This window comes from Bos mutus, chromosome 2, assembly GCF_027580195.1.
Source record: "Bos mutus isolate GX-2022 chromosome 2, NWIPB_WYAK_1.1, whole genome shotgun sequence".
Lineage (NCBI taxonomy): Eukaryota > Metazoa > Chordata > Mammalia > Artiodactyla > Bovidae > Bos > Bos mutus.
Window position 1 is genome coordinate 16415248 of NC_091618.1, and position 25806 is coordinate 16441053.

The 25806-nt window shown below is 55.6% G+C and overlaps 2 protein-coding genes across 4 annotated transcripts in view; one reads left to right on the forward strand and one right to left on the reverse strand.

Moving 5' to 3' along the window:
* Positions 1-6005, forward strand: part of PDE6D (phosphodiesterase 6D) — a 64421-nt gene extending 58416 nt beyond the window's left edge. The window contains exon 5 of one of the 2 annotated variants that reach the window (XM_070385182.1): positions 4212-6005. In XM_070385182.1, the coding sequence (XP_070241283.1) occupies positions 4212-4314 (103 nt within the window). In that variant the 3' untranslated portion in view covers positions 4315-6005. The other variant, XM_070385199.1, reaches the window with a different exon arrangement.
* Positions 6006-18315: 12310 nt separating this feature from the next.
* Positions 18316-23400, reverse strand: PTMA (prothymosin alpha). 2 transcript variants are annotated; one of them, XM_005887030.3, is made up of 5 exons: positions 23161-23400; positions 20260-20331; positions 19906-19999; positions 19307-19380; positions 18316-19064 (listed from the first exon to the last, which is right to left on the reverse strand). In XM_005887030.3, the coding sequence occupies exons 1-5, from the start codon at positions 23203-23205 to the stop codon at positions 19017-19019; spliced, it is 333 nt and encodes a 110-aa protein (XP_005887092.2). In that variant the 5' UTR covers positions 23206-23400; the 3' UTR covers positions 18316-19016. The 2 variants fall into 2 exon arrangements, with proteins under 2 accessions (XP_005887092.2, XP_014332326.2); XM_014476840.2 differs by having other exon boundaries at positions 19906-20002.
* Between the last annotated feature and the right edge of the window lie 2406 nt (positions 23401-25806).

A 25806-nucleotide genomic window follows, 5' to 3' on the forward strand; every position in this document is an offset into this window, starting at 1 on the left:
AGAGAGAACTGATAGATCTTGCAGTTCCTGAGTGCTTCAGTCACTGCTTTCCAAGAACGTACAACACACTTGAGCAAGACCCATGACCTTGACATTTGTCTTTTAGATGTGGTATTTAGTGGCTGTCTTCAACATACATGTGCCCTCCATTTGTCTATTGTTTTTAACTTTTCCCCTTCTTTTATAATGTGCATTTGTTCAAGAGGTTTCCAGAGAGGTTGGAGGTCCTAAGTTGGTCGAGTAAGGACTCTTACCTTCCTAAACGAGACACTAGAAGTTACAAAATGAAGAAAAGGTCTCCCTAAACTCACCTGGAGAACAGTGATGAGGAAGTACCTGGATGAGGAGGGATACTGGGAGACGTTGAAAACCGCAATCAGAGGGAGCCCGTGTAGGGGAGCAGAAGTTATATTTGCAGTGCTTTTAAGTATGACAATGGAAAGAAAACTAAAATGGGTTCTTCTGGAGACTTCCTTGGTGGTTCAGGGGTTAAGCATCTGCCTTGCAATGTAAGGGACTCAGGTTTGATCCCTGATTGGGAGCTAAGATCCCACATGCTAAGCAGGGTGGCCAAAAGAGTTTAAAAAAAAAAACCACACACACACAGAGAACAACAAGAAAGGGTTCTTTTTTATGAACTTACCTGTGAACTATCAGTAGCCTTCACTGTCCTTTATAAAATACCAGCAATGAAAAGTCTTCTGGTTCTGGGACTACCCTGGAGGCCCAGGGATTAAGACCTCATCTTCCAATGTACATGCCTTCTCACATGCCTCACTACCAAGAAAACAAACTTAAAAGAGAAGCAATATTGTAACAAATTCAATAAAGGACTTCAAAAAATGGTCTACATCCAAAAAAAAAAATTTTTTAAGCAAATTTTTCTGGTTCCTAAAGTAGTAAGGTCTGAGGCCAGAGGAGGGAAAATACACTGAGTGGGCCCTCTTGGTGGAGCCCCTGCTCCTAGATCCCTGCTCTCCTTCCATCTGTTACCGCAAAGGGCCTGTTTGCATCTGTGGGTGGGAGAAGCAGAACATTTTTAGTACTGTATCTCCATCTTTCAGTGATGACTCCATTCTTAGATCTGTTATCTTCAAAACCTAATTTTTAAATACCAAAGGTTGAATTAAAAAAAAAAAGATAAAAGTGAGTCAAGCTTTTCTTTTTCTTTCCAAAAATGCCTTGTCTTTTCTCAGCATCAACCTGTCTCTTTCCTTTTTCCTGGACTGAGTCTTCTCCCCAGAATCCCCCCGGGGAAGGCTCTTGGGCCTGGACACATCCTGATGGAGAAAAGACTTCCCAAGGGGCTTCTCCACCTGCTTAGACTTCCTTCACTGCCCTGCCCCACTCACCCACCCAGCTAGCACTGCTCTGCTAGCTGCTCTGAGAAAAACAAAAAGAACCATGGCCCAGTCCTTCTTAGAAGCTTGCCATCTCTCCAAGGTACATGTGCTCAGGAAATATTGAACATGTGCAAAGAACTGATGCTTTTTTACTGTGGTGCTCGAGAAGACTCTTGAGAGTTCCTTGGAGAGCAAGGAGATCAAATGAGTCAATCCTGAAGGAAATCAAGCCTGAATACTCAATGGAAGGACTAATGCTGAAGCTGAAGCTCCAATACTTTGGCCACCTGATGAGAAGAGCGAACTCATTGGAAAAAACACTGATGCTGGGAAATATTGAAGGCAAAAGGAGAAGGGGATGACAGAGGATGAGATGGTTGGATGGCATTACCGACTCAATGGACATGGGTTTGAGCAAACTGCAGGAGATAGTAGAAGACAGGGAAGCCTGCCCTGCTGCAGTCCATGGGGTTGCAAAGAGACGTGACTGAGTGACTGAACAACAGCAGCAAATCATGAAACAAACAAGGAAGAAAAGTGTGTGCTTTGGGAACAATGCCAATCAAGGAGTTCCAAGCACGGGTGGGACTTGAACTGATGGGGAGAATGGCTGAATACTATGGTGGGAGGAAAAGGGAGGTGGTACAGGCCAGGCAGAAAGAGAGGACACGGGACCTGCAGGGACCAGGATCCTTGGTGGGTTCAGGTCAGCCCCTGTAGGGTGAGTGCTCGTCCAAATGCCTGAAAATCTGTGTGGGGTTGGGGGTGGATATATTAAAGATCACAAAATGTTATTGGAAGGAGATGCATTCAGATCAGACCTGGCACAGTGTACAGCCACTGTTTCTCTAACATTTATGGACATCTGCCCATCCCCAGGAATGATGACTTAGCGGGTATCAGGCCCAGATACCTGCCTATGGAAGCACCCCGGCTGATTCTGCTACAGGTGGTCTGTGGAACAATCTTTGAAATACAGCACTGTCCCTGTTTTTCAACAGGGATACAGATACAACCCAGTATTTCCCTGACAGTGCTGGCTGGGTGGGTGAGTGGAGCAGGGCAGTGAAGGAAGTCTAAGCAGGTGGAGAAGCCTCACCTGGGAAGTCCTTTCTCCATCAGGATGTGTCCAGGCCCGAGAGCCTTCCCTGGGTGGATGCTAGGGAGAAGACAGTCCAGGAAAAAGGAAGGAAACAGGTTGATGCTGAGAAAAGGCATTTTTGGAAAGCAAAATAAAAGCTTGACCCACTTTCACATTTTTTTTAAATCCAAAATACTGGCATTCAGTGAGTATTAGAGACATAATATGTCCACTGGTGACCATAAGATAAACTGAGATCTCCAAGCAGCATGCTTAAGGAACAAAGGCAGTCCCAGTTCTGACTTGTGCAAGTGGCCTATTCTGACCTGTGCAAGTTCTGACCTGTCCAGTTGCTTGGGGCCATCCAGAGGAACTTTGTCATCTTTAGAGGAGGACAAGAGCCCGAGGCAGCAACTTAAGAGACTCTTTCAAACACAGACTTCTATTTAGAAAGTTTTGGTTAAGGTTTCCTGTGTGATGTGAGTCAACTGTCTCGTCCACCTTCCCATCTGTGTTACGGGCCAGAGTGCTGGGTGGTTTTTGTGATGGGGCATGTGGTGAAGCCCTGAGTCTGGCCCCAGGCGGGCGTGGGAGTTGGAGGACGCGCAGTCTGGCAGAGGGGATCTGGCCCATTCAGGCCACACTGTGTACCAGTTAGAGAGCACAGGTCTGCATTTCCGAGTGTCGTCTCCAGTTGAGCAGTTATAAATGCCTGCCACGAGAAAAGGACAGGGTGGGCATTCAAAGGAAGAGATGACACACAGTGCAGAAAAAATCAGGAAAGCCCTCTCTTCTCTGGATCCTTCAACTCTCAGCCGACAAAACATGTTCAAGTTACCCTAAAAAAAAGATGAATTAAAAAAAAAAAGGCTTTCCTTCAGTCCTGCATAGAGTTCAGCTCCTGCTTCATCCTTTTCTTTCTCCACAGAGTCAAGTTCCCCAGAATTATCTCCTCACACTCTTTGCACTCCTGCCTCTCATTTACTGCTTGACCCTCTGCTGTCTCACCTGGCCTGTGGCCACCTCTTCTGAGGCATCAGAGAACTCCACTGAGCCCCTGCCCCCGTCAAGCCCTTCTTGCTTTTTACCTGCTGGGGTCCTGGGAGCCCCTTTCCTGAGTGTTTGCTCCTTGTTACTTTGCAGGCTCTTCATTTTCTTCCAGCTGCCCTGTCCCTAAAATGTTGGTAAATTTGGGATTTTTTTGTTGTTGTTGTTAGTTAGTATATATTGAAAACATGTCAAATTCTTTAAGCATTATACATTCACTCCACACATACTTATTGAGCACTTTTTATGTGCCAGACACTGTTTTAAGTGATGGAGACACTTGCTGGACAAGATGAGCAAAGTCCCTACCATGAAAGCCTAATGAGAAGAGACAGAAAGCAGATAATTTCAGATGGTAATCAGTTTGCTCTGAAGAAAACACAGCAGTGCAGTGGCAGCATGTCTGAAATGAGGAGGTGAAAAAAACGGAAAGAAGTCAGCATTCAGCCCTTGACCCCGAAACAAGGATTGACAAGCTCCCGCAGTAAGCCAGCAGTCTGGAAAGCCAGGTTTGACTCAAACAGAAAGATTTTTTACACTCTTTTAACCTGTCATCAACAAAGTAAGAACCAGATGTGCCAAGCTTGATACTACAAAGACCTCCGGGTGTGATGGGGAAAGCACTGCCCTGTGGGAGGAGTGACCGCCTGCCCCTTCCACCTGGTGAAGGATGGAGAGGAGGGTGAGGAGAAAGCAGGGCACAGACTCCCACGCTGACATCCTTGCTCTCCATCCCTCAGGCCTGGAGGGGATGGCTGTATAGAAACATCTGCCTGGGACTTTCCTGGTGGCTCAGCCGTTGAATCTGCCTGCCAATGCAACTCCTGCAGGTTTGACCCCTGATCTGGGAAGATCCCACACGCCACAGAGTAACTAAGCCTGTGCACCACAGCTACCAAGTCTGTGCTCCTGAGCCCGAGTGCTGCAACTAGAAGCCGGCGAGCTCAAGAGAGGCCATGCTCGGCAACAAGAGGAGTCACTGCAGTGAGAAGCCCACGCACACCGCAACTAGAGAGGAGCCCCGGCTCGCGGAGACTCGAGAAACACCTGCACAGCAACAAAAGACCCAGCACAGCCAAATAAATAATTATTTTTTTTAATCTGCCCAGGTGTGGGGGATGATGGGGCCTTCTGGAAGTCAGTAGGGAGGGTGGGCTGCCCGCCATCCAGTAGACGGGAGCCTGTTGACTCAGCTTCCATAAGCATCTCCCCCATCGTGTCCTCTATCTCCACCACCCCTGCTAAAGTTCCTATAACCATCTGGGGCCTGTCCAGCCAGCGGCATGCCTGCCCCCAACCCCCATTTATCCTTCACACCACAACCAGAGAGCGCCCCAGGGCGCGCATATGCTCACCAATCCCTGTGTACTGGCGAGTTTATTTTTAGAATTTCTGGCTAGTGACCTGACACTCGTTTTAGCGCCTTCCATAAACGCACCGTTAAAATGGCCCTCAAAGTGAAAACATAAAGCCGCTTAGCAGCTCCTTCAGGTGCTTTTATTTGGTATGAAACTGAGCAGCTTTGACTATGGCTTTGAAGAACCTGATAAATGCAATGCAGTGGAGTGAGAAGCAGAAATATAGTAAATATCAGGTTGGCCAAAAAGTCTGTTTGGGCTTTTCCATGGCAGCATACCAAAAACCCAAACGAACTTTCTGGCCAACCCAATACATTTGTTTCCCAATCTGTACACTGAGGCACCCCAGGGCACTACAGTGAGTCCACAGGGGTGGCACAGGATCTTTTAGTTTTTAAAAGCAATGTAATGGTCCAGGACATCTGTTACACACTGCTGAAAATCATTGTGAAAAGGAAATGAGGGGTGTGGTCCAATCTAACTCCAGGTTGAAAAAGCTGTGCCGGGTGCCACAGGCACACACACTCCATTCGTAAGTCCTTGTGATTATAAATGAAATAAAAATATTTTTGCTCTCTATTTATGTGGCTTTTCTTTTTCCAAAATAATATGGCTAGTAAGCAGGACATTATAATACTGAATAAGTTGTTTGGACCTAACTACTTAATAAAGAGAATTGTTATTTGTTTCAGTCTAGTTGCACTGTGAAAAACATTTCTGAGACACAAAGATTTCTGTGAACAGAGAGCATTTGCAGCTCTCTGATAAAACCTTTAGTTTAAAATTATGTCTTTCAGAGGATTGGAAACATACTTAAACACACAAATATCACCATCACTGGCAGCAGTACCAACAAATGGGTATTGAGCACCCAGCTCCGAGCTCTGAAACAGCTGCGTGTTTCCATGCAATGCTTTTAAAGTCTTGCAGTTATTTGGAGGAAATGTATTCAAAGTTAAAAAAATAGCATTTACTCAATTTTTTTAGAATGATTTCTTAGGTGACTTGATTTATGCAAATCAACCCCCAACAGCTCTTCTCAATTATAAGGGAATAAGGAAAATTATTGTCACCTTGAATGTTTCAGGTATATTATAATTATTGCTTTTGTGTTGGGATAAAATGTGTATTCTGAGCTATCAATATGCCATCTGCGTGGTACACAGGACACCCCTGTATAATAAAGGTGTACGTGATTGGTCTACCTGTTTAGAGAAAAAGAATTTCATTCCACTGCTTTGTGCTATTATTACAGACGTTGATCATGGTCATTTCTTTTCGTTCCTGGTACATTTTCAGTCATACATATTGGTTACTGGGGACCACAACCCTTGGCTACAACTGGAATCCACCTCATCTCTTCCAGCAGACTGTCTACGAAGTGTTACTCTCTTTTAATTGACTTGTATTCAGCAACCATCTATAATGTATTTGGTAGAATTAGGCTAAGGTTTTTCTTGGAGGGTTTGTGCATGCGTGCATGCATGCTCAGTCCCTCAGTCACGTCAGACTCTTGGCAACCCTTTGGACTGTAGACCACTAGGCTCCTCTGTCCATGGAACTTTCCAGGCAAAAATACTGGACTGGGTTGCCACTTCCTACTCCAGGGGATCTTCCTGACCAAGGTATCAAACGTGCATCTCTTGTGTCTCCTGCAATGGCAGGCCAATTCTTTACCACTGCACCACCTGGGAAGCTCTTGGAGGGTTCACATTTACTTAAAAGTAGATGTTTCGTGATACTGAAATGGTTTTATGACCAATAGTGATCCTCAGTGTTTCCAGGATCTCAAATAGTATCATTATGACCCAGAATTCTGGTAGCTCCATTGTGGATTTGGTGATGTTCTGGAGGACACACAATTATTTGCAGAGGAAAATCTTGCCTCTGCTCACAAACACCTCCTTGACCTACCTGGAAGGCCAGTAGCCACTGGGAGTACCCATCTGAAAAATGTCATTGCATAACAAGAGACTACCATTTAAAAGTCAAGTCTGTTATTTTGGCAGGACTCCCACCCTCTCCCCAAGCAGAACAGGAAAATAATAGAAAGCCCACCCACCTAATAATGGGACCTCTTAAGTGCCAAGGTCAGTAAAATGTTTTTTCTTTAAAATGGATTCAGGGACCTCCCTGGTGGTCCAGTGGTTAAGACTGCACTTCCAATGCAAGGGGCACAGGTTTGATCCCTAGTTGAGGAACTAAGATCCCACATGCCAAAAATGAATAAATAAAATAAATATAAATTTTAAAATGGGTCAGACCACACTGGTCTCCAAGGAAAGGAAGGAGCTTCTCCTGGGGAGAGACACTCACTAGTAGGTTGATGAGTAGAGCAGCTCACCAGGGACAATGTTGACAAAGGGTAGAAGCCACTGTCACTCCCCCCTGGGACAAGGAACACCCTCCCTCCCCCCACTCCCACCATTCTTCAGCCTCTTTGAGGATGGGTGACTGCCCAGCAGGCCAAGCCCCGGGCTCCAGTAGAAACCACGAGAGTCAGATCTGGGACATTGTGGGGAGACTGGCAAGTAGGATGAGAGGGGGTAGAGATTTTTCTAGGATGCAGAATGGCATTGCAGGTGAATTTCTATCACAAAAAAAGTATGTACCTATTTTGTGAATCTTGATATTTTGGGTCAAATGCTTTCTAGAGCATTTCTAGAAGGGTCTGTACCAGTTCCCCTTTTGTTATCCCCCTAATCTACTGATAGGTCACCTCCCAGGCTGTGTTAACAAGGGCCACTGTTGTGGGCACAGGGGCCCAGGCCGCCTGTGGAACCAGTTCCCAAGGGAATCCTTTCCCATCATCTGCTTGGTTCAGCAAATATTCCCTGAGCCCTAGAGATGGTCCTTGTGCAAGAGCAGCTTTTTCAGGACATGAATGTCCTTCAACATGTTAATAGACTTACTATGAAAAAAATACAGGTCAGATAAACTTGGGAAGAGCTGCATGTTAAACCTTATTTCTGGAGACTCCTTGGTAATAAGACCCCATGAGTTCTGTGGAAAGAAGACACTTGGACACTGGTTAGCCTAGCAGTTCTGCACACAGGGGATCTCACCTCTCAGGCCCAACTTGAAGCAGAGAGACAGTTGGGAGGCACCAGGAGGCATAAAGACAGAGAGTCTCACCTTTCACCTCTGGCCTTCAAGAGCAATCAAGTTAGTTCAGTGAGACTTAGACTGTGAAGCACAGGTGGGAATGCTGGAAGTTCAGTGAGTTGCTGGGAAATCAGAGAACCAGAGAGTCCTGGGACTAGAGATGAGGGAAAGGGGGTCTCCAGGCGGGTGATACATGAGGGGCAGCTCAGATGACCCGGGCCCTCTCTCCCCAGTGCCCACCCCCAGTTGAGAATGAATCCAGCAGTATTCTGCCATCCTGCTGAGAGCTAGGCCATGAGCATCACAGCCTCTTCTGAGGCTGATTCACCTCCCTCTGTTCCCTCTCAACCTGGAAACCTCACCAGAGAAGCAATCCCCCACACCTCCATGCTCCTCCTCCTTCAGGCTGTCTTTGTTCATGGAAGCCTGGTTGGCCTTGGAGACCAGAGCCTGGAGCCCTGTATTCACCTGTTGACTGGTATGACTCAGAGACCACAGAAAACCCAACGTGAACCAGCCTAAGCTAGGAAGAAATTTACTGACATGTATAATTAACAAGTCAAAAGATTGTTCTAGCTTCAGGCATGGCTAGACTCAGGGGCTCGAGCAATGTCATCAGAAAACTCAGGGTTCCTCTGCCTTTTGGCTCAACTCTGCTGCTATCCATGTGGGCTGCAGCCTCAGCTTCTTACTCAGCTGCCCAAGTTCAATGCCCAAGGCTCAGAATCAAATTTGTTCTCTTCCCAGCAACTCAGGCAAAAATCTCAGGTCTCACTCTGATTGGATCAACTTGAGCCAATCTGTTTAGCCAGAGGGGGCTTCCAGGCACTGATTGACCAGGACCAAACCACATCCTTCCTGTGAGGCTTGATTAAGATTGGGAGAGGGGAAATTATCCAGGAGGCAGACTGGACAGTTTCAGGAGATTATTGCCAAGAGAACAGTAAAGATTGCTGGTCGCAAAAACAACAGATGTCCCCAGTACCTTCTGGAATCCTCACTAGCATCTGCTTCCTTCAAGGGATTTGCTTGCTGCCAAGAGCCTCACAGCTGGGCCCCAGCATGGTGCATGTGAAATGAGCTTGTCTCAAATGACCACCTGGCACTTCATGTTGCTATGGGCAGCAGCCTTGATGGAAAGCTCCCGAGGGCACATACACCCTTCTAACTGGGTTCTTGGCTCTGCCCAGAACTTCGTGGAATCCCACAACAGTCAGTGGCTGCGAGGCCATCTCCATAAATAATGCACATATCATTCACCCAGTATATAAGGTCAATGTCCCAGGCGGTTTTAGAATGTTTTACCTCTATTTCCTTGTTTGAGCCTTCATCAGCTCTCTGAGCTCAGACCAAACCCTGTGGGCATAGACTGAGGTCTCCATAGGCTGAGTATAGCTCCTTGCCTACAAAGTGTTGAAGTTGGGAGGGACAAGCAGCCACACAGCAGAACTGGACCAACTCAAGTAAAGCTGTTACTGGGGTTTTCATCCTCACAAAACAACTTCCACTAGGAGAGACCAGAGTAGCCAGGGACCTGAGGCAAGCAGGGCTGGCTCAGGCTGCATCCAAGACACGGGAGGCCACAGGGGAGACTGGGCATCAGGGTCCTGGAAGGACTGGGACCTGGGAGGCCTTTGGGCCCTTGGGCCAGCAACGGAGCTGTGGAGAGGTGACCCCAGATCCTGGACCTTGGGCCTGGGGCAGCCTGGAAGGGAGGCAGAGTTCCAGGGAGTACAGCTGGGAACTCCCGCCCCCCACCCCCAAATCCAATCAGTTGAGGCCCTAGAGCCTCATCAGAGCAGCAGCCACTGTGTGGAGTCCTACAATAGGGCCCAGAGATGGCCAAAAGCTGTGCCTGCCCTAGGAGGACGCTCTGTACACCATGCATTTCAACAGAACTAAACAAGAGAGAGGGCTTCCCTGGTATTCAGCCGGTAAATAATCTGCCTGCAGTGCAGGAGACCCCGGGTTCGATTCCTGGGTCGGGAAGATTCCCTGGAGAAGGGAAGGGCGATGGACAGAGGAGCCTTGGTGGGCTACAGTTTACAGGGTCGCAAAGAGTCAGATATGACTGAGCGACTAACACTTTAAAACAAGAGGGAGTTTGAAACAAGAGGGTCCAGAATCCAGGGGACTCCCATGACTCCAGAGGAGCCAACCCTGGCCTCAGCTCTGGCTCTGGGAGGCCTGCGGTCTCCACTCCAGGAAAACAAGGATCAGAACCCTGAGATGGACCAGAGGGAAGGCTTGGGAAATGACCACCGACTTTCATGTCTGACTGGAGTTACAGCAACAGAGAGGGAGGAAGATCTTGTTTTTGGCCAAGCCTGCGTTTGCTAGGGGCCAGGGCCCAGAATGGCTCTTTCCTGGAAGGTGCTGAACGCAGGAGAGCTACATGCAGTTTCTCTATGTCCACCAGGGGGCGCCCATTCCCCACAAATCTTCCAACTTGGGGTTCCTGAGAATCCTGTCCTTCCCCTTGGAGAGAACTTGAATAGGATCCAGGTGACCCTGTATCCCGAGGACACGTCGCAGGCACTGATAAATTGTGTACTAAACTCAGGACTACAGAGAAGTGGGTTCTGCCAAAGGTAGCAGGGTCTGTTCCAGACCAAACCTTTGGAGGGGTGAGCAGTACGGATGGGAAAATTAGTGTGGAGAGCTCACAGTGCAGACTTAAGACCCTAGGAAAGGCAGCTCTGGGCCATGGCACACGCCTCTTGCTAGTGTTGCCTTCAGGCAGAGTAGGAGATGGAGGCCCAGCTGGGCTCAGTTATTTGCCCCACATTAACCACCCTTATAGCAGAAAGTGAAGAAGAACTAAAGGGCCTCTTGATGAAAGTGAAAAAGGAGAGTGAAAAAGTTGGCTTAAAGCTCAATATTCAGAAAACTAATATCATGGCATCTGGTCCCATCACTTCATGGTAAATAGATGGGGAAACAGTGGAAACAGTGGCAGACTTAATTTTTGGGGGCTCCAAAATCACTGCAGATGGTGATTGCAGCCACGAAATTAAAAGACGCTTACTCCTTGGAAGGAAAGTTATGGCCAACCTAGATACTGTATTCAAAAGCAGAGACATTACTTTGCCAACAAAGTTCCATCTAGTCAAGGCTGTGGTTTTTCCTGTGGTCATGCATGGATGTGAGAGTTGGACTGTGAAGAAAGCTAAGCGCCGAAGAATAGATGCTTTTGAATTGTGATGTTGGAGAAGACTCTTGAGAGTCCTCACACCAAACACGAGGCTCCGCTGTGGACCCCTCACACCCCACACACGACGCTCTGCTGTGGACTCCCCCAAACCCCACACACACACGAGGCTCCGCTGTGGACCCCTCACACCACACACGAGGCTCCCCTCTGGACCCCTCACACCACACACACGAGGCTACGCTGTGGACCCCTCACACCACACACGAGGCTTCTCTGTGGACCCGCCACACCACACACACACACGAGGCTCCGCTGTGGACCCCTCACACCACACACGAGGCTCCTCTGTGGACCGCTCACACCAAACAAGAGGCTCCGCTGTGGACCCCTCACACCACACACACAAGGCTCCGCTGTGGACCCCTCACACCACACACACACACGAGGCTCCGCTGTGGACCCCTTACAACAAACACAAGTCTCCGCTGTGGACCCCTCACACCACACACGAGGCTCCGCTGTGGACCCCCCACACCACACACACACACGAGGCTCCTCTGTGGACCCCTCACACCACACACGAGGCTCCGCTGTGGACCCCCACACCACACACACACACACACAGGCTCCGCTGTGGACCCCTCACACCAAACACGAGGCGCTGCTGTGGACCCCTCACACCACACACAAGGCTCCTCTGTGGACCCTTCACACCACACACGAGGCTCTCTGTGGACCCCTCACACCACACACACACACGAGGCTCCGCTGTGGACACCTCACACCACACACGAGGCTCCGCTGTGGACCCCTCACACCACACACGAGGCTCCGCTGAGGACCCCTCACACCACACACGAGGCTCCGCTGGGACCCCTCACACCACACACGAGGCTCCGCTGGGGACCCCTCACACCACACACACGAGGCTCCGCTGTGGACCCCTCACACCACACACGAGGCTCCCTCTCGGACCCTCACAGCACACACCCCTCCACTGTGGACCCCTCACACACACACGAGGCTCTCCTCTGGCCCCTCACTGTGGACCCCTCACACCACACACAGGCTCCTCTGGGACCCCACCACACACACACACGGGCTCCGCTGTGGACCCCTCACACCACACACGAGGCTCCCCTGTGGACCCCTCACACCACACACACGAGGCTCCACTGTGGACCCCTCACACCACACACACTCCGCTGGGACCCCTCCACCATACAGGGCTCCGCTGGACCCCTCACACCACACACACAGGCTCCGCTGTGGACCCCTCACACCACACACTCCGCTGGGACCCCTCACACCACTCCTCAGTGGACCCCTCACACCACACACAGGGCTCCTCTGTGGACCCCCCACCACACACACACACACGAGGCTCCGCTGTGGACCCCTCACACCACACACACAGAGGCTCCTCTGTGGACCCCTCACCACACACACACAGGCTCCGCTGTGGACCCCTCACACCACACACACACAAGGCTCCGCTGTGGACCCCTCACACCACACCCCTCACACACACACAGGCTCCGCTGTGGACCCCTCACACCACATACACACGAGGCTCCGCTGTGGACCCCTCACACCACACACGAGGCTCCGCTGTGGACCCCCACACCACACACACACACGAGGCTCCTCTGTGGACCCCTCACACCACACACGAGGCTCCGCTGTGGACCCCTCACACCACACACACACGAGGCTCCGCTGTGGACCCCTCACACACCACTCCGCTGTGGACCCTCACACACAAACCGGCTCTGCTGTGGACCCCACACACACAAGGCACCCTTCACACACACGAGGCTCCGCTGTGGACCCCTCACACCACACACACAAGAGGCTCCGCTGTGGACCCCTCACACCACACACACAAGGCTCCGCTGTGTGGACCCTCACACCACAACACACACACGAGGCTCCGCTGTGGACCCCTCACACCACACACACACCACACACGAGGCTCCGCTGTGGACCCCTCACACCACACACAGGCTCCGCTGTGGACCCCTCACACCACACACACACGTGGCTCACACTGTGTGGACCCCTCACACCACACACACGAGGCTCCGCTGTGGACCCCTCACACCACACACACTAGGCTCCGCTGTGGACCCCTCACACCACACACACAAGGCTCCGCTGTGGACCCCTCACACCACACACGAGGCTCCGCTGTGGACCCCTCACACACACACACACGAGGCTCCGCTGTGGACCCCTCACACCACACACACACCACATCAGCTCCGCTGTGGACCCCTCACACCACACACACGAGGCTCCGCTGTGGACCCCTCACACCACACACACACACGGCTCCGCTGTGGACCCCTCACACCACACACACACGAGGCTCCGCTGTGGACCCCTCACACACACACACACGAGGCTCCGCTGTGGACCCCTCACACACACACGACTCTCTGTGGACCCCACACACACACACACACGAGGCTCCGCTGTGGACCCCTCACACCACACACACGAGGCTCCGCTGTGGACCCCTCACACCACACACGAGGCTCCGCTGTGGACCCCTCACACCACACACACAGGCTCCGCTGTGGGACCCCTCACACCACACACACACGAGGCTCCGCTGTGGACCCCTCACACCACACACACAAGGCTCCGCTGTGGACCCCTCACACCACACACGAGGCTCCGCTGTGGACCCCCCACACCACACACACACACGAGGCTCCGCTGTGGACCCCTCACACCACACACACGAGGCTCCGCTGTGGACCCCTCACACCACACACGGGGCTCCGCTGTGGACCCCTCACACCACACACACACTCCTCTGTGGACCCCACACCACACACACACGAGGCTCCGCTGTGGACCCCTCACACCACACACACGAGGCTCCGCTGTGGACCCCTCACACCACACACACGAGGCTCCGCTGTGGACCCCTCACACCACACACGAGGCTCCGCTGTGGACCCCTCACACCACACACACGAGGCTCCGCTGTGGACCCCTCACACCACACACACTCCAGGGCTCCGCTGTGGACCCCTCACACCACACACGAGGCTCCTCTGTGGACCCCCCACACCACACACACACACGAGGCTCCGCTGTGGACCCCTCACACCACACCCCTCACACCACACACGAGGCTCCGCTGTGGACCCCTCACACACACACACGCTCCTCTGGGACCCCTCTGTGGACCCTCACACCCACACACAGGCTCCGCTGTGGACCCCTCACCACCACACACACACGAGGCTCCGCTGTGGACCCTCACACCACACACACACCGCTGTGGACCCTCCGCTGTGGACCCCTCACTGTGGACTCCCTGTGGACCCTCACCACCAACCCCTCACACAAGGCTCCGCTGTGGACCCCTCACACCACACACACAGGCTCCGCTGTGGACCCCTCACACCACACACACAGGCTCCGCTGTGGACCCCTCACACCACACACGGGCTCCGCTGTGGACCCCTCACACCACACACACACGGGCTCCGCTGTGGACCCCTCACACCACACACGAGGCTCCCTGTGGACCCCTCACACCACACACACGAGGCTCCACTGTGGACCCCTCACACCACACACGAGGCTCCGCTGTGGACCCCTCACACCACACACACACGAGGCTCCGCTGTGGACCCCTCACACCACACACAAGGCTCCGCTGTGGACCCCTCACACCACACACACGAGGCTCCGCTGTGGACCCCTCACACACACACACACAAGGCTCCGCTGTGGACCCCTCACACCACACACACACACACGCTCCGCTGTGGACCCCACACCACACACCACACCCCTCACACACACACGAGGCTCCGCTGTGGACCCCTCACACCACACACACGAGGCTCCGCTGTGGACCCCTCACACCACACACGAGGCTCAAACAGTGGACCCCTCACCCTTCACACCACACACACGAGGCTCCGCTGTGGACCCTCACACCACACACACACGGGGCTCGCTGGACCCCCCCCCCTCACACCCCTCACACACACACACACGAGGCTCCGCTGTGGACCCCTCACACCACACACACACGAGGCTCCTCTGTGGACCCCTCACACCACACACACAAGGCTCCGCTGTGGACCCCTCACACCACACACACACACGAGGCTCCGCTGTGGACCCCTCACCCCTCACCACACACACAGGGCTCCGCTGTGGACCCTCACACACACACACACTCCGCTGTGGACCCCTCACACCACACACGAGGCTCCTCTGTGGACCCCACACCACACACACACACGAGGCTCCGCTGTGGACCCCCACACACACACACACGAGGCTCCGCTGGGACCCTCACACCACACACCCCTCCGCTGGACCCCTCACACACACACACACACGAGGCTCCGCTGTGGACCCCACACCACACACCACACACCACACACTAGGCTCCGCTGTGGACCCCTCACCACACACGAGGCTCCTCTGTGGACCCCTCACACCACACACGAGGCTCCGCTGTGGACCCCTCACACCACACACACGAGGCTCCGCTGTGGACCCCTCACACACCACACACGAGGCTCCGCTGTGGACCCCTCACACCACACACGAGGCTCCGCTGTGGACCCCTCACACCACACACCAGGCTCCGCTGTGGACCCCTCACACCACACACACAGGCTCCCCTGTGGACCCCTCACACCACACACACGAGGCTCCCCTGTGGACCCCTCACACCACACACACGAGGCTCCGCTCTGGACCCCACACCACACCACACACAGGCACCGCGGCCCCTCCACTCCGCTGGGACCCCTCACACCACCCACACACCACAGGCTCCGGCTCCGCTGTGGACCCCTCACACCACACACGAGGCTCCGCTGTGGACCCCTCACACCACACACACGAGGCTCCCCTCTGGACCCCTCACACCACACACACGAGGCTCTCCTCTGGACCCCTCACACCACACACACGAGGCTCTGCTGTGGACCCTCACACCACACACAGGCTCCTGGACCCCTCACACCACACACCCACACCACACACACACACGGCTCCGCTGTGGACCCCTCACACCACACACGAGGCTCCGCTGTGGACCCCTCACACCACACACACGAGGCTCCCCTCTGGACCCCTCACACCACACACACGAGGCTCCACTGTGGACCCCTCACACCACACACACCCCTCACACCACACACACGAGGCTCCGCTGTGGACCCCACACCACACACACTCCGGCTCCGCTGTGGACCCCTCACACCACACACACACACACGAGGCTCCGCTGTGGACCCCTCACACCACACTCTCCTCTGGCCCCTCACACCACTGGGACCCCTCACACCACACACACGAGGCTCTCCCCTGTGGACCCCTCACACCACACAGGAGGCTCCGCACCACACACACGTGGCTCCCCTCACACCTCACACCACACACGAGGCTCCCCTCTGGACCCCTCACACCACACACACGAGGCTCCGCTGTGGACCCCTCACACCACACACACGAGGCTCCACTGTGGACCCCTCACACCACACACACACGAGGCTCCGCTGTGGACCCCTCACACCACACACACGCTCCACTGTGGACCCTCACACCACACACGAGGCTCCGCTGTGGACCCCTCACACCACACACACGAGGCTCCACTGTGGACCCCTCACACTGAGGCTCCCTCACCCCTCACCACACACACACGAGGCTCCTCTGTGGACCCCCACACCACACACACTCCACTGTGGCTCCGCTGGGACCCCTCACACCACACACGAGGCTCCGCTGTGGACCCCACACCACCACACAGGGCTCCTCTGTGGACCCCACACCACACACACACACACACGAGGCTCCGCTGTGGACCCCTCACACCACTCACCCCTCACACCACACGAGGCTCCCCTCTGGACCCCTCACACCACACACACTAGGCTCTGCTGTGGACACCTCACACCACACACACGAGGCTCAGCTGTGGACCCTCACACCACACACGAGGCTCAGCTGTTGACACCCCACGCCACACACACACGGGGCTCAGCTGTGGTCCCCTCACACCACACACACAGGTCTCCTCTGTGGACCCCTCACACCACACACGAGGCTCTGCCTTGGAGTCGTCACACCACACAGGAGGCTCTGCTGTGGACCCCTCACACCACACACACACGGCTCCTGTGTGCACCCCCACAAAGACACACATGAATCGCCTCTCTGGACCCCCCCCACTACCACACACAAGGCTCCTCTGTAGACCCCTCCCACCACACATATGAGGCTCATCTGTAGACCTTAGGTTCTTAAAAGGGCTCCTCACCTGTCTGAAAATTCCGAGCAGCTCACCTATCATCCCTTACTGTGCTGAAGGGGCAGGGTGTCTCTCCCCCAACCAAGGTATTTATTTTGGAGATCGGAATTTTGAGTTAAGTGCAAGTTTGGTAAGGAATCTGCCTGCAATGCAGGAGACCCAGGTTCAATCCCTGGGTCCAGAAGGTCCCCTAGACAAGAAAATGGCAATCTACTCCAGTATTCTTACCTGGGAAATCCCATGGACAGAGGAGCCTGGCAGGCTACAATCTACAGGGTCCCAATGGTCAGACATGACTTAGCTCTTAGTGACTGAACCTAGGCTGCATTAGTATCCTGGAATGTATGTCCTAAGGGACCAGAAGGTGCCACATGCCACCACCAGGGGGAGCCATTCAGTGGCCAGGATAATCTAGTGAGGCCTTTGAGGTGAAGGGCACAGCTAGCAGCTGTCCCATAGGGAGGTAGCATCTCTGGGATCTTTGGCCCTGAGTGCATACTTGGGCCTGGACCACCCCCTACCCCACCTCCTGGATCCAGAGGGCAGACCTGCATGTAGCCTGTTTCCCCAGCGTATAGAGGTGTCAGCACCTTTCCAATGAAACTAGGTTAAACAACTTCAGTGAAGATGCTCTCACTACAATCCTAGGAAGGGATGAAGCTGGTAAGTGGCTCCCCCTTCAGCCCATAGCTCTATAGTGCTCCCATCACATCCCCATTAGCCAGTTGCAGCTCAGTCCTTGACTACAGGATGGCCACCCACCAGACCCTGGTGCCAAGGGGCACACCCCCCCAACTGAGGTCTCCAACCCACTGTCCCCAGGAAGGACAGCAGGGTCAGAGTTCAAGATCCTCCCCTCTTCTTGCCCCTGCACCTCTGGAGAAAGCCTAAAGAAACCAAAACAGAAAAACCAGGCCTGAGACAGCTTTGTTAGAACAACTCAGCAAAATAAAATTCCGGTTTATTGTTGGACAACATTGTTTCACACATACATCAAACAGGCCAAAAAAATAAACAGCAACTTCATAGACAAAAAAAGGAAAAAAAAGAAACCTTTTATCTTTGGCCTTTTTAACCATCTCATACAAACCAACTACTTATAGTACAGCTAAGTACATACACAAAAAAAGTTACTGGAATGCTCGGAATAAGATTGTTTTTTTTTGTTGTTGTTTTTGCTTTTTTTACAAGGTTTTTTTTCTCCTTTGAGATTATAATGAACATGGTCACACCACAAGTAAAGTCAGAGTAGGACAGAGAACGCTCCGAAGGCTGGTTTGGTCATCCGAGATCATTAAAAATGGCTGACCCCTAACAATATGTACAAAAATATAAAATGTAAATAAAAAATACAAACAAATTTTCCTTTTTAAAGTACTTTAAGAAAAAAAGCAGGGCCTTAGAAGTTTTGGTTCTTTTTTCCTCCCCTGTTGCAAATTCACGTTGTGGTTTTGGTTGGGTGGTGGAGAGCGCTGTCGTCTGTGGGTGGCGCTGCCCGCCAGGGGCGGGCGGGCGGGACTCTCTACTCGAAGGTGACCACGTTTATAGATTCTGAGACGGGAAGTGGAGGGTGAATAGGTCACGGCGGCCTTTTTTTTTTTAAGTTTAACTTTTCCTTTTTTGCTGTCTAGTCATCTTCATCAGTCTTCTGCTTCTTGGTATCCACATCGTCATCCTGGGAAGGGAAGGATTGTCAAGGCCTCTTCCAATCCCCTGGGCCCGCCCACCCACTGGCTGAACTCCCGCTGGCAGAACTAAAACCAGGCATGCACTGTTCCAGAGGGCCCCTGTTCCCACTCCAGCTCAAGAGAAGGACCATACACTGCATCTTATAACCACTTAAGTTCCATCAGCCCCTCCAGTGTTAGTGTCTCAGATCCTAGCCCTCTCGCCCAACTCAAGCCAGACCAGACCCACCTCGTCATCTTCAGCTGCCCGTTTGCCCGTAGCTGCCTCAGCCTCCTCATCTTCATCTCCGTCCTCTTCCTCACCTGGTGAGAACAAAGCCCAAGTAAACCGCTCTGCCTTCCTCAACTAACCAGGCACAGTGGGTCCTGGGACTCTCCCACTCAGTGGTAGCCAACAACGGGGTGGTGGGGGGTGGGTGGACACAATGACAGGAAAACTGCAGCTCCTTGGGCAATCTCCAGTAAGAGAGTAACCAGGGTTGAGTGCCGCTGAGCCATCTCTGCTGCCTGACAAACTGGGCAGTCGCTGCACCCACACTGCCCATCACGGGCAGCTTGTCGTCAGAGGTAAGAAGACCCAAGTGAAACCAGAGAAGCCCCACCAACCAACTGATCGGGGCATGGAGGGCACTCTCCAGTGGGCGTTGAGCATGGTGCTGGGGGCACAGCCCCACAGTCACTGGCCTAAAGTGAGAAAGATGCCGGCTCTGCGGCTTCAAGCCCAGTTGGAAGTGGTCCCTTGGACCCACCCCCCGCCCCAGGAAGACCCCAGTCCCTCCCCATCTGCTAGGAAAGACCAGAAGGTACTAGAGGAACAAAGCTACTCACCGTCACCTTCCTCCTCCTCCTCCTCTTCCTCCCCACCTTCCTCCTCTTCTTCGTCTACCTCATTGTCTGCCTCCTGCTCCCCGTTTTCCTCATTCTCCTCGACAGAAAGCAGAACAGCTTGTTGATGAGGACAGAACATCACTCTGCCCCCAACGTCCCTTCTTCCAGACCCTGCCCTGGGCTTCTACAGACCAGACCCCCGGAGAGATGCCCCCTGAAGTTCTAGCCAGAGATCCCAGTACAGAACTGGCCAAGGCCTTGGCCCCCCCGCCCCACCCTTGATTAAGCCCAAAGTCTTAAGTAAGAAGTCCAGGCCAGGAGCTGCTGGGGGTCATGACCACAGCAGACACTCACAGCATTCCCATTTGCAGGTGCCTCTCTCCCATTCTCCGCCTCCTCCACAACTTCCTTCTTCTCCTTTAAGTCCTTCAAAAAGGAAAAGGGAACCAGTAAGTCTTCTGAGTAGCCTAGGGCTGGCAAAGGGGCCCAGACCTACAGGTAGGAGGGATTCAGTGCCAATCCTGATGTCCCAAATTACAAGCTCAAAGTTACAGGTGGGAGAGAGCAAAGAATACTGAGTGTCTGTGGCCGGGATCTCATCCTACTTCTCTACCCTTAAAAACACACACATTTTAAAAAATGGATCCAGAACAGCGGTTCCCACCGCACCTTTACTCATGCTTCTTAGGAAAGAAGTCATGTAGCACCACAGACCGAAACCTGTCTGGCCGGGCAGACGAGCCCGGGAACACTTCACTCACACTCTCTCATCACAGACTTGTTTCCAACCAGAGAGCTCCGCCTCTCACAAATCCTTCTTGGAAGACAGCAGGTATGTGCCATAAATAAATAAGGCAATGGGGGAGGGCCCTGACACTGCGGGAGGATTCCCGTGGGTGGACTAGCCTGGGAAGGGAATGGGAGGGAACTAACTGGCAAAACTGGGGAAGCCGCTTCTCCAGCCAGAGGCCCCGCAGCCGAGCTCGAGCTCGGAGCCCACGATCTGGCAAGCGCAGGGCTTTCTTTGAAGGTACCAGAATCCCACCGATCCCTCCGTAAGCCACAGCCATCCCAGAAGGAGGCAGACCACAGCCCTGGACATGGGCGCGGGCTCAGGCGACAACACTCCTGGGCCCGAGTGAGGCCTTGCTGCACTCAGACGCGCAGTCCCTGAAATGTGGCAGTTGGGAGCACCAAAATGTCCCTCCGTGGCTCTCTCGCCCGTCCGAGGGCCAGCTCGGTGTCCGTCAGGCCGCGCCTCGCCCGAGCCCCAAGGGGCAGCGCCGCCGCGGGTACCCCGCAGCCCCGTAATTATTTCCACCCAGTGCGGCACACTCTGCCGCCAACACAAACAGGCTTCGAGCAGCCAGGGAACCGGAGGCTGCTCGGGCGCCTTCCGGTGAAGGGCGCCGGGGCACCTGCCGGCCCCATCCTCCTGGTGCTGCTCCCTGTCCGACACAGCGCGGACCCCGGCACCGCCCGCTCCCGCCCCCTGGCGGCCGGAGCCCCGGGGAGTTGTGGGGGCGGGGAGGTCGTGGCGCGCAGGCGCGCACCCCCGCCCGGCGGGCTTTGCGCGCGGGCCTCTGCACGCACCGCGCGCGCGGAGCACGTGGCCCCGGGGCCTCCGAGTGCGCCCCTGACCCTGGAGACCTGGCGCTCGCTGGCTGCACCGGCACCGCCGGGCGCGCGCCAGTTGGTCTCCAGTCTTTCCGGGCCTCTGGGCGCCCCCGCCGCCTCCCCTCGCAGGCCTAGATGCGCGCGCCTACGTCTCTGTATTTGGCGGGCAAAGTCCCGCGGGAGGCCGCCCCGAAGTCCGCGGGGCTTTAGCAGTCCCGCAGCCGGAGGCCGTCGGAGACGCATTCAACAGGGGCACTTAGGGCTCCTAGCGGGAAATCACCTTGGGGGAAAAGCGAACGCCCGCGCTGGGAAGGGCTGACCCTCTCCTTCAAACTAGTTCCCTAGCTGGGCCCAGAGAGAACCGGAGGGAGCCCCGGCGGAGATCCGTGTCCCAAGCCCTGCTCCTCTCGTGGAGTCGCCCCTGGGAAAGAACCAGGGGTGACGGCAGGGGCACAGGAGTTAAGGAGACGCCAAGGTGACTCGCGCCTGTCTCCGCAGGGGCACGAATAAGGACCAAAGGATTAAAAAAAAGCGGTTCCTCCTCAAAGTGCCGTGCTCCCGCCGAGGGCGGAGACACTCCCCAGGGCAGGGAGCGGGACCGACGCGGCGCGCAGGAGCGGAGCTGCGCCAAACGCGCAGGATCTCAAAACCGAGGGCAGTGAAGCCGCATCACCGGGCCTCAACAGCCCCTGGCGCGCGGCTCGGTCCACAAGAAGGTAGTCGTGGCCGCAGCTTTTGTTCGCCCGCGCAGTGCCCGAAGCAGCCGCACACTTGGTGCCCCCGGGCAGCCGCGGGGGGCGCCCATCGTCGCCCCGGCGCGCCGATCCTTCACTTTTCGTTTCCTCCCCTCCAGCGCGTGGGCTCGCCTCCTCCTCAGCGATGCCTGGTACCGCTGGTGAATTACTGAGGCTGGGCGGCTGCTCCCGGCACACTCCTCCACACCCCGGGAAACCCACCTTCCCTCCCCGAGGGCAGCCAGGGCGGAGGAGACCTTCACACCTCCGCGGGAAGACAACCGACACCGCGGCCCCGCCGCCCCGCTCCGCCTTATCGGAGCCTAGTCCAGATAAACCTCTTCGGATCCAGTATAAGGCGCGAAAAGTCGGCCGCCCGGCGCCTAACAAAGAGCAGCGCCGCGGATGGGCGCTCGCCACGGAGCCGCCACTTCCCGCAGCCGGCCCGCGCCCGCACACGCTGGCCCCCCCAACCCCGGCACTTCCGATTCCAAAAGCGCTCCAGTTTCAAAGTTACCTCAGCGCGCCCCGTGGGCCGACGACCCCCCAGCCAGGTCCCTATCCTCCGGCCGCGACTCCGAAGAGTCACAAACAAGTTTCGGGAGCCCGTGCGGCAGCCTCCCCTCGAGCCTGTCGGCCTCCGCACTCGCATCTCCGGGTCCCTGAGGGCCCTCAGGTCACTCCCGGATGGGCATCACGTTTGCCCACGGCGCTTCCCGCCCCCTCCCCCGCACGCGCACAAAGAGTGGGCTACCTAGTACCCTAGGCCGGGAGCGGGCGGGCTCCGCAGCGAATGGGAGTAACAGCGGGCTCGGGGCAGAGCCGGGTGCGGCGCGCCAAACACCGCTCCGGCAGTGGCGGCGCGCGGACCCCAAAAGGGCGGGCGGGCGGCGTCTAACCTCACCTTGGTGGTGATCTCGGAGCTGGTGTCCACGGCCGCGTCTGACATGATGGGGCACTCCGGTGATCCGATGCAACGGACTGAGAAGAAAAGCGGGAGTTCGAGGACTCTGGCGGTAAAGCTGCCGGAGCCCGCGGCGGCGGAGATGGCGCGCGGCGGAGGTGGCTGCGGCGATCAGGGAAGCCGGAGACGGGAACAATGCAAAGATGGCTTTTCAGAGCAGCCAGTGGGGAACTCACGCGGCGCCAGAACCTTTAATATAGATTAGTGGGCGGCGCTCGGCCTCCTTTGCCCGAACGCCATTGGCTGCGGGCAGGGAGCGGGCGCTCGCTCATTGGCTCGATTCCGAACAATGGGCAAGCATGCTTAAAGCGGCAGTGCCTTGGTGCGTCCGTGCTGCGCAGTCGCCGGCAGCCCTGTCATTCGGGGTCTGAGTTTGCCGGGTCTCGGCGGCACCGACGCCGCTGGGGGAGGGGCGCGCGCTCGCATTCAGGGCGCGCGCTCCCGCCGCTGTTTTGCTCGGTGCTGCTGACGCAGAAAGCCAAAGCGCGGCAAAGCTGCCCGCCCAGCCCCCACCTTCCCCCCACTCCGTCCTCACCCCTCCCCGCGCTTGCTCGGAAGGACGGGGGAAGGGAACAGAAGGAGGCGGCTGGCCCACACGACGGCTGCCAGCGAGGGGGAGGGGCAGGCCGGGTGCTGGGCTGTGCTCGCCCCGGGCGGTACCCTACGTAGTGCCCGGGGATGCTCACTCCTCCACCCCCGCGCCTTGGCACATTCCACCACGAATTTTCCCAGCGCAAGTCGGTGGAAAACCCCACGACGAGCGATGAGGGCGTGAGGCCGAGGCCCGCGTACCTGGGCCACCCCCTACGTCCTCTATCCGCGTCCAGTTCTGGGTGCCCCGAGTCTTTGGGGAGGTGACCCCTTCGCCCCCTACCCAGCCTAGGCGCCCGCCGCCAAAGCCAGCCGACGAGTGGGCTTCGTGCCAAGCATTCACATTGGGGGTATTCGTGCATCGAGGGGACTCGAGGGCCGGCATGGGCTCCGTCGTCGAGCTGAACAGCCCACGGGCGTCGCAACACACAGCGGGTGCCCGCACTTCGGGGTTCTGATTTGCGCCTGCCCCGAGCGGTCACTGCCGTCGCGACAGCTACTGAGATGCTTCCAGGACCCGGCCTTCGAGTCTGTCGCTCTCCCGCCCCACTTAAAGCTCTGTGAAGGGCACTTGAACATTTCCTTGCTAGGTTATTCGAGGGGAAGTAATGGTCCCTCAGATCGGGTGGGCTAGTCCTTGGGGGCTCCTTGAAGTTTTGGGCGCCATTTAGGGAACACGCGGAGTCCGAAAAGGGGAACCATCCGGCCGCCACACTCAAGATGGCGCTGGGCTCGGCGAGCGTGGCGTGACGTGGCGACCCAACCCACTCGGACGATCCAAAAACCGTAGGCCACCCTCTTCTTATCGCCGTTGCACTTGGCTGTCGAACTGAGACACCGGCTTTGTGGCAGGAAAGATCGAATTGAGTGCAAAGACGTTCGAGAGAAAAAATACCTGTGCCACACACAAGATGGCGACAGATAGTGTTCATCCTCGTGTTGCCAGAAGGGGGCGCCCGACACGGAAGGCGGGACTCGGGAGAAACGAGCGCACACTGGCTGAGAGTGGCGGGCGAACACAAAGTTGACGCTTTGCGTCCTGCCATTGGCAGGTTCCTCTGTCTGTCTCTTGGGGGCCGCCGATTTGGGAATGGAGAAAACCCGGAGTCTGGGATCGGGGAGGAGGGACGATTGCCAAGTCCAGTAGGGCTTGAAGTCGGGGGGCGAGAAGAGAGACTGAGTGGGTCGCCCTTCTCTTTTATTTAAATCAAGGACCCGTGGTCCTGTTTCCACCGCGAGACCCCCGTTAACTAAGCTCAGCGCGCACTCGCATGGCTGCCCCCACCTCGGGCCACAGACTCCGCTGCCCAGCCGGGAGCAGGCGCGGAGTGCCGGGGCGCCACTCGGGTCGGGGTCCCCTCCCATTGCCCCTGTCGCTCGCTTGTCAGGCTCGCATCCCCGTTTACATCTGACTTTCTGGCCGCTGGCCTGTGGGGGCTTTCCCGAGCGAGTTTGTCCTTTGGGGAAAAGAGAAGCCCGGACTCCCTGTCTTCTGGCAGAAGGGAACGTGGGGCAGGTGCTGGACAGGACAGGGCACCGCGCCACCTCCCGCTGCCTGGCGGTCGCCATCCTGTCCTGGGTACGCAACCGCGGAGGTGGGGCGCCCGCCGGGTCCCCGCCCTGCCCCAGGGCGCCCCGATGGCTGGAGGTGCGATTCTCCCCCAGGGCGGGCGCCTGCCAAACCAAAGGACTGGCAAGTGGTGTCCCCCGGGGCCACGCGTCCCAACCTTTTTGTTCACTCCGCTCCCGCCAGCCGTCAGTTGCCTTTGCTGAGACGGAGACCGGGGCCGCCCTTCGCCCCAGAATAGGAAGGGTCTCCTTGGCAGCTGCGGCGGCGACCCTTCCTTTGTATCACGTTATCCCGAGAGGTGGAGGGATTGTGCGGCTCCTACCTGGGGTACAAGAGAGCCTCCTGCGGCGCGACCCTTAAACTCTCGTTACCCTGGAAGGGATTGTTTTGTCCACGAAACGCGGATGCATTGAGAGTTTGCTCTG

Coding starts and splice junctions, on each gene's coding strand:
- PTMA (XM_014476840.2), bottom strand. CDS start 23,205: ATGTCAGACGCGGCCGTGGACACCAGCTCCGAGATCACCACCAAG. Junction 19,381..19,905: donor GGAGGAGGAGGAAGGTGACG/GTGAGTAGCTTT, acceptor TGTTCTCACCAG/GTGAGGAAGAGGACGGAGAT. Junction 19,065..19,306: donor GGGCAGCTGAAGATGACGAG/GTGGGTCTGGTC, acceptor TTCCCTTCCCAG/GATGACGATGTGGATACCAA.